The sequence below is a fragment of the Chionomys nivalis genome, chromosome Y (genome assembly GCF_950005125.1).
Source record: "Chionomys nivalis chromosome Y, mChiNiv1.1, whole genome shotgun sequence".
NCBI classification, from domain to species: domain Eukaryota; kingdom Metazoa; phylum Chordata; class Mammalia; order Rodentia; family Cricetidae; genus Chionomys; species Chionomys nivalis.
Window position 1 is genome coordinate 5593916 of NC_080113.1, and position 17670 is coordinate 5611585.

The window sequence follows — 17670 nt, forward strand, 5'->3', positions numbered from 1 at the left end:
AACACTAACTGCTCTTCCAAAGGTTCTAGGTTCAATACTCATCCTTTTTAAAATAACTGACATTCTTCATAATTCAGGGCATCTAGTACCCTCATCTATCCTCTACAGGTACCAGATACACATGGTGCACGGACATACATGCATGCAGACAGAATACCCGTAAATAAATGTTTTAAAATGTGAAGGAAAGGAAGTGAATTTTGATTAGAATCCAATTACATCTCTAAAATAGCTCATTCTATATATGAAAATATTTTTAAAAATCACATACTGTGCATACACTTCTATAACCTACATATAATGCATGCATGTGTATATGAAACTACACTTTTAACACTCATACTTGTAAATAGTTTTGCCAAAACATACTTTCAGCTGAAATAGTCTTAATGTAGATTTTTGAGAAAAGACTCAAAATCATTAAGGTCACTTGTTTTTCAAGAGATTCAGTTTTTAGCATAACATGGCAACTCAACAATCATTTGTAACTCTAGTATCTCTAGTGGAAGATGATCTGACATTCTCTTCTTGCTTTTTTCGTACAGAAAACCAACTATTTTTTAAAAATCATTAACACCTCAAAAGAATTTTGAGGTGTTTTGTGATTATGCCTCACCACAGTTAGGAGACTTTTGTTACCATGAGAATGCTAGTTGATTAACTAATCAAGTTACTTTGTAATAAAGTCATAATATTTCACACAATATACTTAAAACAAAATAAGTTAACTACTACTTTTTAAATAAGGAACAAATTCATATCTTCCTATTTTTAACTATTTGTTGAATGTTACTGAGACTTTTTTTCAGTTTTTAATTTAATGTTTTTCTCCCCAGGGCATTTCGTGGGAAACACTTGTCTCTTATAGTTCGCTTCCCAGTGCAAGGGAGACAAGTTGATGATATAGACATATTGTCTCATACAAATGATACCATCGGTTCTGTGCGACGCTGCATTCTCAGTCGTATTAATGCCAATGTAGCCCATACAAAAATTGAACTGTTTGTAGGTGGTGAGTTGATAGAGTCTGAAGATGACAGAAAACTAGTTGAACAATTAAATTTGAAAGATAAATCAGTAAGTAAATATAATTCTCAAATATTCCCTTAAATTCAGTATTTGTGCCATTTATTATTGGTCAAATTTATTGAACATTATTTAATGTGCATGTTTTTGTGGCAATAGTGTAGACGGAGACTGCTTGTTCATTTCCTGGCGGCCCAGACCCGAATAATAACACAGGAACTATATAAATTAAAGCATTGCTTGGTTTATTAGCTCAGCTTTTTTATTAGCTAATTTTTACATTTTAAATTAACCCATTGCTATTATTTTATGTATTGCCAGGAGGCTTGAGGTTAACCTGTAAGGTTCCAGTGTCTGTCTCCTTCGACAGCTTCTTGGCATCTCTCACTCCGGCTTCTTTCTCCCAGCATTCAGTTTAGTCTTTCCGCATAGCTTTTTTTCTGCCCTGCCACAGGCCAAAGCAGCTTCTTTATTAACCAATGGTAATAAAACATATTTGTGGCATACAGAGGAAAATCCCACATCAAGTTATCTCATAAATAACCAGGTAGCTACTAATGTGATATTGCACACTTTAATTCCAGCGTGTGGTAGACTGAGGTTAATCTGCTTACCAAGTGGATCTCTATTCATGCTAGCCTTGTTTATATACCAAATTACAGGCCTGTCAGACCTACAGAGTGAGGTTATTTCTCAAAAACTAATTAAATTCAATATAAAAAGAGAGATGTCAGAGGATTTTAGATAAAGGAAATAAACTATGATCTTCCTGATAGGTCCAAGAATTACATACAAGAAAATAATTTCATACCTACTGATCATTTGCAGATGTTTTTCTTTTCACGGTCCACCAAACTATATATTGATAAATTTTATATATCATTTGCATTGCATTCTGTTATATAAATAATCTAAAGATATTATAGACTTTTCAAAAGGTATACTGATGATAGATGACTTTACAATTTATGGAATTTAATATATAACAGTATTCTGCAGACAGTCTTCCAAGCATAGGAAAAGTTCATATTATAATAATTTTTTAAAATAATCTGGAAAGAATAGCCTTTTGTAGTTTTTGTTTGTTTGTTTTTTTTTTTTTTTTGGTTTTTTGAGACAGGGTTTCTCTGTGGTTTTGGAGCCTGTCCTGGAACTAGCTCTTGTAGACCAGGCTGGTCTCGAACTCATAGAGATCCGCCTGCCTCTGCCTCTCAAGTGCTGGGATTAAAGGCACCACCACCGCCCGGCCCTTTTGTATTTCTTGGTTCTGTGTTCTGTAAAAAAAAAAAAAAAATCATCTTCATTATTGAATATATTATTATTTTTAGGTAATTACTGCCAAGCTTATACAAATAAATTCCAACATGCCTTCAAGTCCTGATAGCTCATCTGATTCTTCTACTGGATCTCCTGGAATCTACTGTCGTAACTACAGTGATGTTCCCATTCCAGAGCTGGAAAGTTGTTTACCTGGTGTGGTAAGTAATTACTATATAAGGAGGAAATTTTCTTTTAGGGAGATGATATAAAATATTCCTGTTTCTAAGTTTAAAGTTTTACATGTAGGTGAAAAAAATTAAGATTATAAAGTTGATAATTTTAATTAATTCTAGAAATTACTGATTATAATTTACTTGTAATACCTTCTGCAGGTCTTTTTAGTCATTGCATTCTCAAGAATACGTATGCACACACATATGCAAAAAATTAAGTCTTGAAGTATGTAACAATATTTTTAGTCTTTGAATTAGTACTGTTTCAAAGAATAAAATATACGCTCAAATTAAATCTTAGCTATAAATATGTTTTACTAAGGTTGTAAATAATTACTTTGTTATGACAAAAGAAGTGTGTCCTGCTTTTAAATTAGCTCTTTTTATCCTTTTTTTAAAAAATTAGTATCTCTAATTTTTTCTACCAAGTTGGTTGTTGTTTGTACTCCTGTTGAACATATGAATGTATTTTAGTTACTCTTCTGCCTCCCTGTCAAAAGCACCCATGATCAAAGCAACTTGTAGAGTTTATTTGAGACGTACATCTCAGAGGATACATGATAGTTGTGGTTGCAAGCGTGGTACTATAGCACACATCTTGAGGCACAACTCAGGCACAAAGAGCTAACTGGGAACGAATAGAGTTCGGAAATCTTGGTGTCTGTCCTCAGTAACACATCATTCTAAAAAAAAAAAAAGTCACACCTCTTTTATAATGACATATTTAAGTCTATAGGGAATATTCTGATTGAAACCTCCACGTAAGCAAAAATTCCTTTGCATTTGAGTGGCATATGATACAATAATTTACAAAATAATAGATTATCATAGAAAAATTACTATTTGAAAATAGCCGGGCGGTGGTGGCACACGCCTTTAATCCCAGAACTCGGGAGGCAGAGGCAGGCGGATCTCTGTGAGTTCGAGACCAGCCTGGTCTACAGAGCTAGTTCCAGGACAGGCTCCAAAACCACTGAGAAACCCTGTCTCGAAAAAACAAAAACAAAAACAAAAAAAAAAGAAAAAAGAAAACACCATGAATGAAGCATACTTTTTGTATTATAAAGAACCAGAGGATAATGACTGAGCTTTGTACAACACCTTTTAACTCAAGCACTGGGAGGACAAAGAAAATTATGCCTTTGAGTTAGAGGCCATTGTAGTCAGCACATTATTTTTTTTTTTAGGCCTAAAAGGGCTAACTAAATTTTTTTAAGAACCAGATTTATAAAACTGAAAAGATTAAGGAAGAACATCCTCAAACTGAGTAACCATTTTGAAATGAAAATTTAGTTTCTGCTAGGAAAGTGAAGAAAACTCTTATGGGTGGATGACATGCCCAGTGTTACAAGACAAACAGAAAACCAGTTCAGCATCATCTTAGGAAGTTCCTTTTCCCACAGTATTGTGTCAGGGCCTTTTTCTTTTGTGTTTTGTTGTTGTTGTTGTTATTTGTTTTATTTTTGGTTATTGTTGATGATGATGATGATGATGATTTGGTTTTTTTAATACTATCCTTTTTAAAGTGTTTTTTCTTTTTTGTTTTTATTTACCCTGCATGTCTTTTTGTGTATAGATAATTGATTCTTGATTTTCATTTTTATAGGATTCTTTTATGAATGAATGGGACTCTGTGTCTGTATCTCTTTCTCGAGCCTTTCCTTGGGTTCATTTCCTTCTGCTTGATTGTTTTGTTTATTCCAATACATTTTTGTTTCTTCATATTTTATTACTATATCTTAGGCTCCTGTTGCTTTCTAATCAGAGACAGAAACGGGGCAAGAATTGGAGAAAAACTGTATCAGGATATATTGTGTGAAACCTATCTTCAGTCGAATAATTTAAAAGAAAGATTGTTTCAGTAAGATATGTACTAGGTACAAATACAAGTTTTAAAGACACTTAGTAGTTAACTTGTTAATAATAAAAGCCTTATAGTGTCTAATTTATCCAGCTATATATTTTATTTGTTCCATTTTCTAGATAATGTCACTGCACCCCAGATATATATCTTTCCTTTGGCAAGTTGCAGACTTAGGTAGTGCGTTGACTATGCCAGCTCTTAGAGATGGAGCCAGAATACTCATGAAACTTATGCCACCAGGTAAATAAACAATCCAGACAGTAAGAGTACTTATGAAACTTATGCCCCCACATAAGTAATCAATCCATCCGGTGATATTCATGACTACCAAATATCTAATAGATAAAAAGGAAAATATCAAACTCTATTAATTTGTATTGTGTGTAGTGTTACATATGTGTTTCTACATAATTGTTCTTGAATAGTTCATTGGGTTGAAAAATGATTTGGGACCCTATCATTTTATATCAGCTATTTTGTAAAATCTTTTCGCTAGTTTAGGAATTACAGGCTGTTCGTAGACCCAAAATGAATGACTTACTACCTTCCGTTATTATCTCAAAGGAAAACAACTTTCAAACTTTAGCTCTTATTGTTGCATATACTGTTGCCTCTTTTTCTTTCTAAACATTTATTCTTTTAAGATAGATTTTTATTTTATTTTGAGATTATAATTACATTATTTCTTCATTTCATTTCTTTGGCCCATAAGTTCCCAAATAAGCCACCTTGTTCTCTTTCAAATTCTTGGCCTTTTGTTTTTTTAAAATTGCTACATACATATGTGTGAGTTTGGGGGGGGGGGGTAGGAATGGGAAGCATTTGTACATATTCCTAAATATAACCTGCTCAATCTCTATAATGTTACTTGCATGCTTGTTTTCCAGACTGATTTTTACTGGTGTTGGATAATGAAATACTTTGTTCTTCCTTGGTGAAGGAAGCACTGGGGGCACAAAAGCAGTTGACTCCTTTGAGTTAGAAGCCAACCCAAGAGAGTATATTAAGTTTTTTAGGCCTACTGATGTAGGTGTTGCTTTCTATGTGTTGTTTTCATTGGTTAATTAATAAAGAGACTGCCTTGGCCCTGATAGGACAGAAAATTAGGTAGGCGGAGTAGACAGAACAGAATGCTGGGAGAAAGAAGCCAAGTCAGGCAGTCGCGATGATTGTCCTCTCCGAGGCAGACGCAGGTTAAGAATCTCCCTGGTAAGCCACCAGCTCATGGTGCTACACAGATTATTAGAAATGGGTTAATTAAGATGTGAGAATTAGCCAATAAGAGGCTAGAACTAATGGGCCAAGCAGTGTTTAAAAGAATACAGTTTCGGTGTAATTATTTTGGGTAAAACTAGCCGGGTGGCAGGAAGTGGCCCGCCGCTCCTTCTACAGCCTACAGGGGTTAATTTAATTTTTTAGGAACATATTTATAAAACTGAAAAGATTAAGAAGAAAGATCACCAAACTGATAGCCACTTCCATATGAAAATTTAGTTTCCTCTAAGATAGTCTCACTGGTGAAGCAAACTACTCAAGTGTGGATTGTGTATTTCTCCATTCTCAGCCTTCCTTAGTTTACTTTAGTTCTTTGTGTATGAGTGAGGACTCATGGGCTTTCCCCTATGCTCTTTGACATGTCTTTGGTATTTTCCTTGTTTAGCTCATATTTAGGGAGTTGTTATAGTGAGACTTTGAGTATTCCTAGAGAAAACATTCATGGAATTCCTGGAAGAAGAAGAAGATTCGCAACAAACATGCTATTCCTCTGGTTCCTTTTTGACAGTTGTCCTTAGCCTTAGGTTTGAAGTTGTGTTGTAAATGTATTTTTGGAAACTGTCTTTACATCTCTGTATTTTGACTTGTAATTTTCTATAGTGGTCTCCATCGTTTGCAAACGTAAACTTCCTTGTTGGGGCTGGCAACTGCACAGTTTTAAAGATTTTATTTTTCTATATAAATACTGTTCCATGGTATATAATGTACCATAGTTGTTCTCCTTTAATCAGTTGCAAGGCACTCACATGTTTCCATTTTCTAGTTGTGAATAGAGCAGCAGTAACAGGGCTGAGCAAGCATTTGTAGAGTAGGTTGTTACTTCCTTTGGGCATATACCAAGGAATGATAAATCTGGGTCATATAATAGATTTATTTCTAACTTTTTGAGAATTTACGACAGTGATTTCCAGAGAGGCTGGACCAGTTTGTGGCTCCACAAACTGTAAATGAGTGGAATTTATTTTGTATTTGCCAACTAATACTGGCCATCTTCTTCTACATTGGTGTATAGTAGATATATTTGATTATATTCCACTGAAGAAAATGATTTTTTTCTTTGTCAGTGTTAGGAATATTTCCTAATGCCAGCTCTCTGCCAATGCAAAAATCCCAATCAAGCCAAAATAAAGGATATCAAGGTTTAATGGGATTTCTGTTCTCTCAGGTGGCCCGAGAGGAACTGGGAAGCCACCAGTGCAACCATGAGCGTCGCGGGGGAGAGGGGTGACACCACAGAGGGACTCTCTGTGGAGCAGTTTAAATAGACTGGGAGACTGTTCAAGGTTTGGCGGGTTGCCTTGACACTCCTCTGGGGAGGGCCAAAGGCTTGGCAAGCAATCTTGACCCTCCTCAAGGGGGAGGAGGGGTCAAGGTTTTGGCAGGCTACCTTGACACTCCTCCAGGGAGGGGTCAAGGTTTGGCAGGCAACTTAAAGTCAACTGACATCCATTCCAAATAGCATCTTGGTTTTAGGTGTTGGACCCCATCTGGCTTGAATTTGTTCAGGTCTTGTCCATACTGCCACACTCTGAGAGTTTCTATCTGTGCCAGTTATAGTATGTCTGCAAAACAGTGTTTCATTGGAGTTGTTTATCATCTTTGGCTCAAAATTTTTCTGCATCCTCTTTGGCATAGATATCTGAACACTTCCCGAGTCCCCAATTACCATCTACTGCAAAAAGAATCTCCTTTAACCAGGGTTGATCAAGACACTGACCTATGAATATACCAGTTTTAGTAGTCATCTTATTAATAAGTTCCCTCTAGCACAATAATTTTTTTTTTATCTAGTCTATCTAGTCTCATGTTCTTGTCCATTTGAGCTGTATCAGATGTGGGTTCCATCTCATGGTGATTAGTCTTATAACATAGTGCTACTATTGCACATGTTGTAAGTCATAGGGTGTTTAACTGGGTGACGCTGATGAGTATCTTCCGATACCATGTTTACTAGTTAGTATGTGGTGAACCTTTTGGATACTGACTTGATTAATGTTCAGTGACATAAAGTCCTTTGTTTAGTGATGAAGATTCGTGTTAAGTTGTATATACCATTTGTCTTAGTTACTGTTCTGTTTCTGTGAGATTAGATAAGAAAACATGTGATTAGGAGCTTGCTTGTAGGTTCAGAGGTGGGTCCATGATCATTTTGGTTTGTGTACATGGCAACAGACAGGCAGATGTAGCACTGTTGCGTGTCTGCGAGCTTACATCTGATCCACAAGCACAATGCACAAGCACAATTCATCTCAGTGGTAGATGAGTAAGAATCGGTTGATGAGAGGTCTGTTTATAAAAACTTTCCTACATATTTGATATAACATTTGATTTTATACCTCACGTTAGTAATCATTTGTTATATCACACACTGTATGCGCAACTATCAAACGTATGTGCTTGCAGAGGGCCTGGGTTCAGGTCTGAGTACCTACATGGTGGCTTTTAGTACCTAAAGCTCTTGCAGGGTAAGTGCGAGATGATGTTCTCTTCTGGACTCCTGAATACCAAGCACAGATGCAGTGCCCTTTAGTACATGTAGGCAAAGCATACACATAAAATTAAATCTAAAAATTTTGTTTTATGTTGAATAAAAGTATAACAATCCAACATAAAATATCAGGAATTAATGAATTGCATTTTGTCCCTTTTTTTTCTCTTACAGATAGCACAACTATAGAAAAATTGAGAGCTGTGTGTTCAAAGCATTCGAATCTTAGAGAAAACCAACTTGGTCAGTCTCTTGACCCGCTTTTCTTTGGTTCTTCTGCCTCCCGAGTTCTATACTTAACAGAGGTTTGTTTTTCTTTGCGAAAAAATATTTTGTAGACTATTATGAAATTAAGAGGACACCTAAGATTGTAAAGCAACATTTTAATCAAGTGCAAATGTGAGAAGAAATAAATGTCACTAAATTTTTAAAAATATATAACTTGTAATACTTTTTCCTCCCTTCCTGTAGGTAATTTATACCTTGTTAATGCCTGCTGGTGCCGCTCTTGCTGAGATTTCCTTGGATTTTCAGTTTCACTTCTTGAAAAGTGGTGGCTTACACCTTGTACTGAGTATGCTGATAGAAAATAACTTCTTGCCAAATACAGATGTTGAAACTCGTAGAGATGCTTACTTCAGTGCCCTTAAGATAGCCAAACTATTGTTAACTACAGTTGGCTATGGCCATGTCCAGGCTATAGCAGAAGCTTGCCAGCCTGTTGCAGATGGTACAGATCCTAAAACACCGGTAATATATTTTAACAAATAATATGTTATTTATCCTACATCTTTAATTCTTAAAGATAAATTCACTGGCTAGGTATGATAAAGACTTTTGTCTATTTAGTTCTTTATACTAAAAGTCCAAATAGTAGTATGTCATATTTCTTGTTTCTTTGCTTCTCATTTTTTAATTATTTAAAGTTTCAAGTAACCTGAAACCTATCCTTTTAAATACATACCTAAAGTAAGTCTAAAAATAAATCTTATTAAAAGATTTAAATATAAAAACATTTTAGATCTGTTGTAAACGTTGAGCTGAAATTAAAATTGAGCTCATGCACTTAAATTGTAAATTACTAATGTATTGATGATTAGAAATAAAGTAGATAACATTTTTAAACATGTTTAGAAATATCCCTATATATGTGAAAAATGTTAATCAGAAAAGTTTGAGCAATAAGTAGAAGTCTAATACTTGAAATTTTACTCTAATTTATTTCAACATAAAATGTCATTTTATTCAAAATAAGGCAAATAAAATAACAGCTGTGATAGGCTTCAGAATAATATTTCTGGGACAGTATTAGCAAAATTGGCAGAGCATTCATGAAATAAGATTCTTCCCAGTAATCACTGAAAATACTAATAGGTAACATGTTTATTCTTTCATGTTGAAACAGTTTCTCTTTAAAAAGTAAAACCAATGTGAATTATACTTGCATATATATACTAAACATTAATTAAGGCTTTTTCCATTGTAAGGTTAAATTCTTTAATTTTGAAGTTCATATATATTTTTACTCAAATAAAATGTGGCTTTTTTTTGTTTTTCATAACTTTAGCCACAGGATATCTAAAAATCCATAAAGGCAATTCTGTGTATGTTTACAAGATATAATTTTATTATATCTTTTTCTCGTTGTGTATTGAAAATTATACCACAGGCTGGTAAAGATGGCTCTGCAAGTACAGGTATTTTTTGCCAAAGCTTATAAGGACCCAAGTTCAGTCTCCTCAGAGATTGGGTGAAAAGAAACGACTCTCTTTTCTGCTCTCCCAACATACACACATACATACATTGACATAATTTAAAATAAATAATTGTACAACAAAGACTGAGGAGTTACCAACCTACAATCATACTGTCTGTGTTCTATTAGAGAGCTAAAAGCAATGACAAGTTTGTAATTATTTACTTATTGCCAAAAATCACTTGCTTGGTTTGCAATAGACAGATGAATAGAAGATTATTGATAGATAAAAAAGTAAGTGATTTTTTTCCCTAAATTTTAATTTTTAAGTAAAACGTTTACACATTTATGTACTTAATTAGTTTCTTTTTGTGTTTCAAAACTAGGGTTTTTGTTTTGTTTTGTTTTGCTCTTTGGTAAGTTTTTGAGTGTCAGTCATCTTGTGTATCTCACTAAGACATTCAGACAACCTTGAATGGTTGGGAGTTTCTATTTTCTGATGCAGTAGAAATGAGCTAAGATTTTTCAATGAAATATTCTAATACTATATTTTAAAATCTGTACCAAATGAATTTTTAATACAACAGATCCTCATAGATATGCTGAAGTATCAAAACTTTACTGTGTATGGAACTTTGTATATGTAAAATATTTTTAGCTTCTCTAGTTAAAGAAATTTGTGAGTACTAGACTTTTGTATTTGTTTTGCCTACTTTATTAGTACAGTATGTACACACTCTAAATTTATTCAAGACAGTTATATTAAAATATTCTTAGCACATATATTCATATGCCTGTAATGGCAGCTCTTGGGAACCTCAGGCAGGAAAATTACAAGTTCAAAAGCACCTTGGGCTATATCAGGAATTCAAGGCCATCCTGGGACAAACAGCCAGACCCTGTCTGTAAAATAACAGCAAAAATAGCAATATGACTTTTAGAAAAATTTTATAGTAAAAGTAATATTTATAGAGCTTTAGACTTTGAGAAATTTTGTTTCTTAGTAGTTATGATTACAAGAGTACATAGTCATGAATATAAGAAATGTTATAAACAAAGTTAATTATCACAATAGGTAAAAGTATACAGATTTCAGGAATCAAAGGATTTTTACAGTATGTATGTGTAATACATGTATATTCATGTTTATATGTATATATGTGGGTATCCATGTGGAAACTAGAGGTTGACATTCGGTGTTTTTGTTAACAACTCCACCTTAAGTAGAGGTCAGATCTGCCACTTGAACTGAGCAGTAGCCATTTAGCTAGTCTGTATAACTGGCTTTCTGGGGATTTTCTGTATGCTTTTTGTGTAGACTAGGCGACCACATCTCCCAGCATTTAGGTAGGTCCTGGGTATCTATAGACACTGTTAATTTTCAGCAAGCACATTACATTGAACCATGTTTTTGACCCTGAAGGACTTTATCTGCTAACCTTCAACCTTCTCTAAATAGACATAACCATCTGTTGAAAACTGAAGGCCTGGGAGAAGAAGCAGCCCAGAGATGTGTCAAATGTTAGTTCAGAGTTGTACATTTTAAACCTTGCCAGGGTAATTAAGCTGAAATGTAGGCACAATGTTTTTGTTTCATCTAAAATTGAAATTTATAGAGGTTTTTATTAAAATGGCAGACAGCTTAGAAGGGAAATGTATAATATTGACAGACTTAAATGCTTTTAAGTAACCTTAAATTCTAGAAAATAGAATCTTAAGAAGTGGTGATAGTTGAATACTTGATTTGGGAATATTACCTACAAATTTTTGATTTTTTTTCTTCCAGATTAACCAGGTTACTCATGATCAAGCTGTGGTGCTGCAAAATGCCCTTCAGAGCATTCCTAATCCTTATTCTGAATACATGCTTAGAAATGTATCAATCCGTCTTGCTCAACAAATATCTGATGTGGTTAGTATCAAACTTTAAAATTGCTAGGATTGAGGAGGGCCTTATACTCATAAATGAATAAAACTTATATAACTTCAGAGTGTTTTGAAATATAACATTTTAATCTGTCTTTTTTATCTAAAGTTTCATATTCATAATTTTATCTATTAATGCTTAATTTATGAAATAGCATCTTGAGATCCTATTTATTTGTTTATGTCTTCTGAGTCAGGGTTTCTCTGTAGGGTTCTGGCTATCTTTGAACTCGCTTTGTGTACCAGGCTGACCTCAAAATCACAGCAGTCCACCTGCCTCTGCATCCCGAGTACTGGGATTAAAGCCATGTACCACCACTGCCTGGCTGAGATATAGTTTGTAATTCATGAAATAAAGTTTTAGTGGTTATCTAACTTTCTGATATCATCAAAAAACGTAACATTTCTGTTATTCCCAAGTTTCTTTTGTGATATTTCTGTAATCATGTGTACTCATAGCATTGTAATCATCTTAAACTTAAATAGCTGGATAATTTAGTTTTAGAATATTGAATTTTTATTTTTTTAACTCTTATAAGTAAAACATTTAATTGGGGAGGCTCACTTAAAGTTTCAAAGGTTCAGTTCATTTTCATTATGGGGAACATGGAAGCATGCATGCAGGCATAGTGCTGACTATATCTTGATATGCAGGCCATAGGAAGGCCACTGAAACATTGGGCGGTATCTCGAGCATAGGATACCTCAGAGCCCACACCCACAGTGACACACTTCCTTCAAAATGGCCACTCCAACAAAGCCATACTTCCTAACAGTACTACTTCCTTTGAAATTATGGGGGCCAATTACATTCAGACTACCACATTCTACTCCTGGCCCTCATAAGCTTGTAACAATATCATAATGCAAAATTGATTTAGTTCAGTTTCAGAAGTCCCCATAGTCTATCACAGTCTCAACAAGATTTTAAAATCTAAAGTTCAAAGCCTCTTCTGAGATTCAGGCAATCTCTTAACTGTAATCACAAATCAAAATCAAAAAGCAGATCACAGCTGGGTGGTGGTGGTTTACGCCTTTAATCCCAGCACTCAGGAGACTTCCTCAGGAGCCTTACTCAACAGGTATCCCACAGCTCTGGCATCTCTTAACACCTTGGGTTCTCCAAGGCAACTCAGGCTTCAACTTCACAGCTTCACAAAATGTCCTCTCTGGGCCTCCTTCCATTCAGAGACATCCCTGGACACATGCCTGGCCTCAGCAGCTTTCTTTAAGTACAGACATAAATTCTATAATCTATTTCTTCCATCCTTAAATCTAAAGCCAGACCCCATGTGGCCAAGGCTGCCAAATTCTGCTGCTTGCTAGGTCTGGAACATGTCCCCCTCATTCATTTACATCTTCAGTGCTTTTTGTCTTTCCCTGTCTAAGCTTGGCTGTCCTGAAACTGGATCTCTAGACCAAGTTGGCCTCTGACTCAGAGATCTTTCCTAGAGTATTAAATTTTTAAAAAATAGGAATTTCAAATATGAGTAATATGTTTGCATCATTCTCCCTTTTTCTACTTCTTTTAATTCCTATTGTGTTTCTTCCTCATGCCTTCTCAAATTCATGGTTTCTTAGACTTTAAGTGTGTTTGTGCATGTGTGTGTGTTGATACAGTACAACCTACTGAAATTATTTAATGTTCATGTTTATTTAGGGGCCGATTTCTTGGTTAACCTAATGACACTCATTCATGCAGAATACTGGTTGCCCCACTCAGAAACTATTATCACCTGTAGCGTGTTTGCAAGTGATTAAGTCCGTGAGAACTGCCCTCATCCACATTGGCATGTGAATTGGTGTTGTCTTTTTTTTTTCTTTGTCAGCTGTTGTTGAGATCTCTTGGGAGGAGCTTCTTTGTCATACATAAAAGTCTGTCTCACAGTAGACACCCCCATTTAGTTTTTCTGGCACTTAGAATTCTTTACATTACCTCGTTTTTATTTTCTTCTGAGCCTTAGGTACAAGGATCGTATTATAAATGTATCAGTTGGGGTTGACCACACTACTATCACCATTAAAGTAGCCCATCATATATTTTTATGTTTTGAAGCTTATTTCTGTTTTGACAGTGGAAAAGATTTTATTATTCTGGTTATTTCACTTTATTGTTATGGTTAACATACTTAGTACTCATTGTTTTGCAGGCGTCAAGATATATACCTGATATACATACTATTAGAGCTATACAAAAAGTTGTCTGGGCATCAGGATGTGGATCATTAGAGCTAATATTTAGTCCAAATGAAGATATCACAAAAACTTATGAGATGGTAAGACTTGGAACAAAAACAGTAGTCCTTTTAAGAAATACTACATAGCCAGGCTTTGGTGGCACACGCCTTTAATCCCGTCCGAGGCAGGTGGTTCTGTGAGTTCAAGGCCAGCTTGGTCTACAAGAATGCTGCATAATTTCACTTTAGTTAAATCTCTGTTATATATATATATTATATTTGAAAACCAAGTCACTTGTTTATTTTATTTTTCCTTTGTTGTTGTTGTTTGGTTTTTGTTTTTAAGACAGGATTTCTCTGTAGCTTTTGGAGTCTGTCCTGGAACTAGCTCTTATATACCAGGCTGGTCTCAAAACTCACAGAGATCCGCCTGCCTCTGCCTCCTGAGTGCTGGGATTAAAGGCGTGCGCCACCACTGCCCTGCCTCTTGTTTATTTTCAAAATGAAAATAAAACCTAGAGGATATTATGTGAGGTTTTTCTTCTAGTATAACATTTAAATATTGTCTTAATTAGTTCTGTCATCAATTACATGTTATCTCTAGACCTGTTATCAACAAATTAGCCTCTTAAATTAATAATTAAATTAATTATACATAGAGAACTGAACTAAAAATTTGATTATGTTTTTATAAATGGACCTTATTAATTTGCTCATGACTATAATTTTACAGACCACCAGTACAATTAGTAACCCAGAAGTGGAGGATGAACAGCTTTGCTGTGAAGCTTTGGAAGTGATGACATTATGTTTTGCTTTAATTCCAACGGCTTTGGATTCACTTACTAAAGAAAAGTCCTGGCAATCATTTGTCATTGACTTACTATTGTACTGCCCTAGCAAGTAAGTATTCTTAAACTTAATTTAAAGAAAGGGTGATACTATTTAAAATATATTTTGAGGACATATTAACGGGGTCAGTGATTTTTTTTTTCATTTTATTTTTTAATTTTTGAGATTATATTAATTATATCATTTCTGTTATTCTTTTCCTTTTGAACCTCTTGTGTACCATTCCCTTTTGTCTTTTAAATAATGGCCTCTTTTGTTAAATTTATATTTCTAAATAAATTGACAGTTTTTTTTCAATATTGTGTTTTAAGAACTACAACCAAAATCTTATCAGCAAAATTTATTCAAATATTTTTTCTCATGTATTCTTAGGTTGTGATTTCTCGTCTTATTGAGAATTTTTGCATGTCTTTTTAAGGGATATTGGTCTATTGGTTTCTTTCTTTTTGGGGTCTTTATATGCTTTAGAGTAAGTGTAGCCTCATAAAAGAACTAGGCTGTTCTTTCTGTTTCAGACAAGTTTGAGGAAAATTGCTGCTAATTTTTCTTTGAATATCTAGTAAAATCTTGTACTGTAACTATCTTGTCATGGGCTTTTTTTTTTTTTTGCATGGGAGATGACTTAATTAGAATTACAACCAGCATAAACAATAACAAGCAAGAAATGTGATAAATTTTTAATAATTATCCTATCCTAATGAGTTTAAGTCTTGTATAATAACTTGGCCAAGTCATGAGAAGAAAGTAATTACAACTAGTCTTCAACCCCAATGAAGACCCGAGAAGGGAAATGATATTACTTGAGTAAGCAAGAAGCGCAGTCAAGCAACTTCAAAATGTTTAATGTGCAACAAATAGCAGAGACAACTGGCTAATTGGGCAGTCACCCAAGGTCTCATTTGCAGTGTTGAAGCAACCAACTTTGGCTAAGGCCTAGAGTAATTGTCAGACCGTTTTCAGAGGCAGGAAAATTTTCAAAACCGTCTTACCCTCCCTGTCTTGGCAAGATTTGACAGTCTTTTTTTCTGCATCCTGCTTGTCCTGTTCTGAAATTGTGCATTTTGTTAGTGGTTGATGCATGGGCATATCTTTGTCCAAAGTCCAGTTTTTCCAAGAAGAAACCAAGCTCCAAGTGGGGTGTCTTCACTGCACAACATTCTCTTAGGAATAGTTCAGTGTTGCCAGGATCAGTTGTGTCTCACGTCAACAGAACCCTAAGTTATGTAAAAGCCATATTCTACAGTGGTTGAGGACTACCTATCTATGCAGAATACAATCTTTGTGTATCTTTAAGAACTTAATTAGTCTAACTATAAGTATGACAAACATGGATGACTATTGACCTACGAATCTTAATACCTATATAACTTAAAAACTAAGACTTCATATTAGAATTTTAAACTGTGCAACAAATGAAGACAATGACCTCAAAGTGTAAACAGTATCTTGATCAGAGGTAGAAATGTATATTGTAATATGTAACTGTACAAAATGGCTTCAGAAGAGGTAGAAGCATGCATGCATATAATATGACAAAATAACTTTGCTTAAGTATACAAATATTGTAGACAAAAATAGGAACACATTCAATGTAATTTATTTTTGTATTGATATGCAAGAATCTATACCAATGTAAATTGCCTATAAATAATAGCTAACAAGTATTACTCACTATTATTATTAGTGTGAGTAAGCTCACACTAAACTATAATCCATCCATATCCAATTTCCTCTTTGTTTTTTCAAGAGATCCCTGGGCTTACATAAATTTCCCTCCAACCCCAACGCTGTAACAATTATAATCAATCCCTAAATGATGTCCCTAACCCTGAGGACAAACTTTGTTGGGAGAGGGGACATCGTCTTCTAGAATTACTTCCAGCTGTCATGGGGGCGATATTCTTTCTATTGGATTCTGTGAAAGTAAAAAGATTGTTAAGTTCCAAGATTACTGTCTGGTATTATTGCAAATAGTCTCTGAGTATTTGCTAGGGTTTTGCTGAGGTTCCTATTTGGAGTTCTGACCAGAATGTTGTAAAAAAAAAAAAAGTGCACCATTTCAGCTAACCAAGTTGGAACCATCTTGAGCAGCTGCTACCCAAAAACAGGTCTTATAGTGGTGCTATCAGCATCATGACGTCATATCAACCAGGTGGAGTTGTTGTAGGGGCCCCATCTTCTTCCTGCAAACTTGAAAGATTACTTTAGGAAATTCATTGTGGAAAACTTAAACATTTTATATTTATTTTATATTTATACAGTCAGATAAATTCAATGAAAGGTACAATAGAGACAAAAATAGGTATGAAGAAAAGTAAAATTTTTTTCTAATTTTTTTTTCATTTTGTCCCATATCATGACTCCTGACATGAGACAGAAACTCTGAATGTTTATTTTAACAACCTGCTGGGATTTAGAGAAGGACAGAGCCAGCTTTGATTTTTAAGTGAGTCATGATTATTATTTTATTAGTATTCAGAGTTTCTGACCCTCAGATTACATGTCTTTACAAGTAGTAATTATTCTTTTCCTCTTTAAGCATCTAGATGTCCAGGGTCTCTTGAAGATGAGTATTTTCCTGCCCCAACTCTTACGAGATTTCCTTACCACCTGATTGGTTGTCACCTCTGAGGATGAGCCATCATTTCTCTTTCTGAAAAGATTTATCTTTTCCAAACCGAATCTGTTAATTTCGATGGTGTCCATAACTTTTCTTCTCCTGTTGAAACAAGAGCAGAAACCCCTGGCACATCTCCTGGCTTCCATTGCGAGGTCAGCACATCCTTTGAGTTCAGCTGACGTCTCCGTTATCCAATGTCTTTCTTCTGCTGTTGTCCCTTTCTCATTAGTGTTAAGAAAATTCAAGGTTAATA

The 17670-nt window shown here is 34.7% G+C and overlaps 1 protein-coding gene and 1 pseudogene across 1 annotated transcript in view; both read left to right on the forward strand.

Moving 5' to 3' along the window:
- The window catches only part of LOC130868812 (ubiquitin-like modifier-activating enzyme 1 Y), a 964755-nt pseudogene that overhangs the window by 484566 nt on the left and 462519 nt on the right, over positions 1-17670 (forward strand).
- LOC130868797 (probable ubiquitin carboxyl-terminal hydrolase FAF-X) overlaps positions 1-17670 on the forward strand; it is a 176331-nt gene that overhangs the window by 100442 nt on the left and 58219 nt on the right. Inside the window, exons 19-26 of the mRNA XM_057760827.1 lie at positions 837-1077; positions 2355-2504; positions 4503-4623; positions 8321-8451; positions 8618-8896; positions 11629-11754; positions 13919-14044; positions 14679-14848. Coding sequence (XP_057616810.1) covers positions 837-1077; positions 2355-2504; positions 4503-4623; positions 8321-8451; positions 8618-8896; positions 11629-11754; positions 13919-14044; positions 14679-14848 — 1344 coding nt within the window. The remainder of the gene's footprint in view (positions 1-836; positions 1078-2354; positions 2505-4502; positions 4624-8320; positions 8452-8617; positions 8897-11628; positions 11755-13918; positions 14045-14678; positions 14849-17670) is intronic.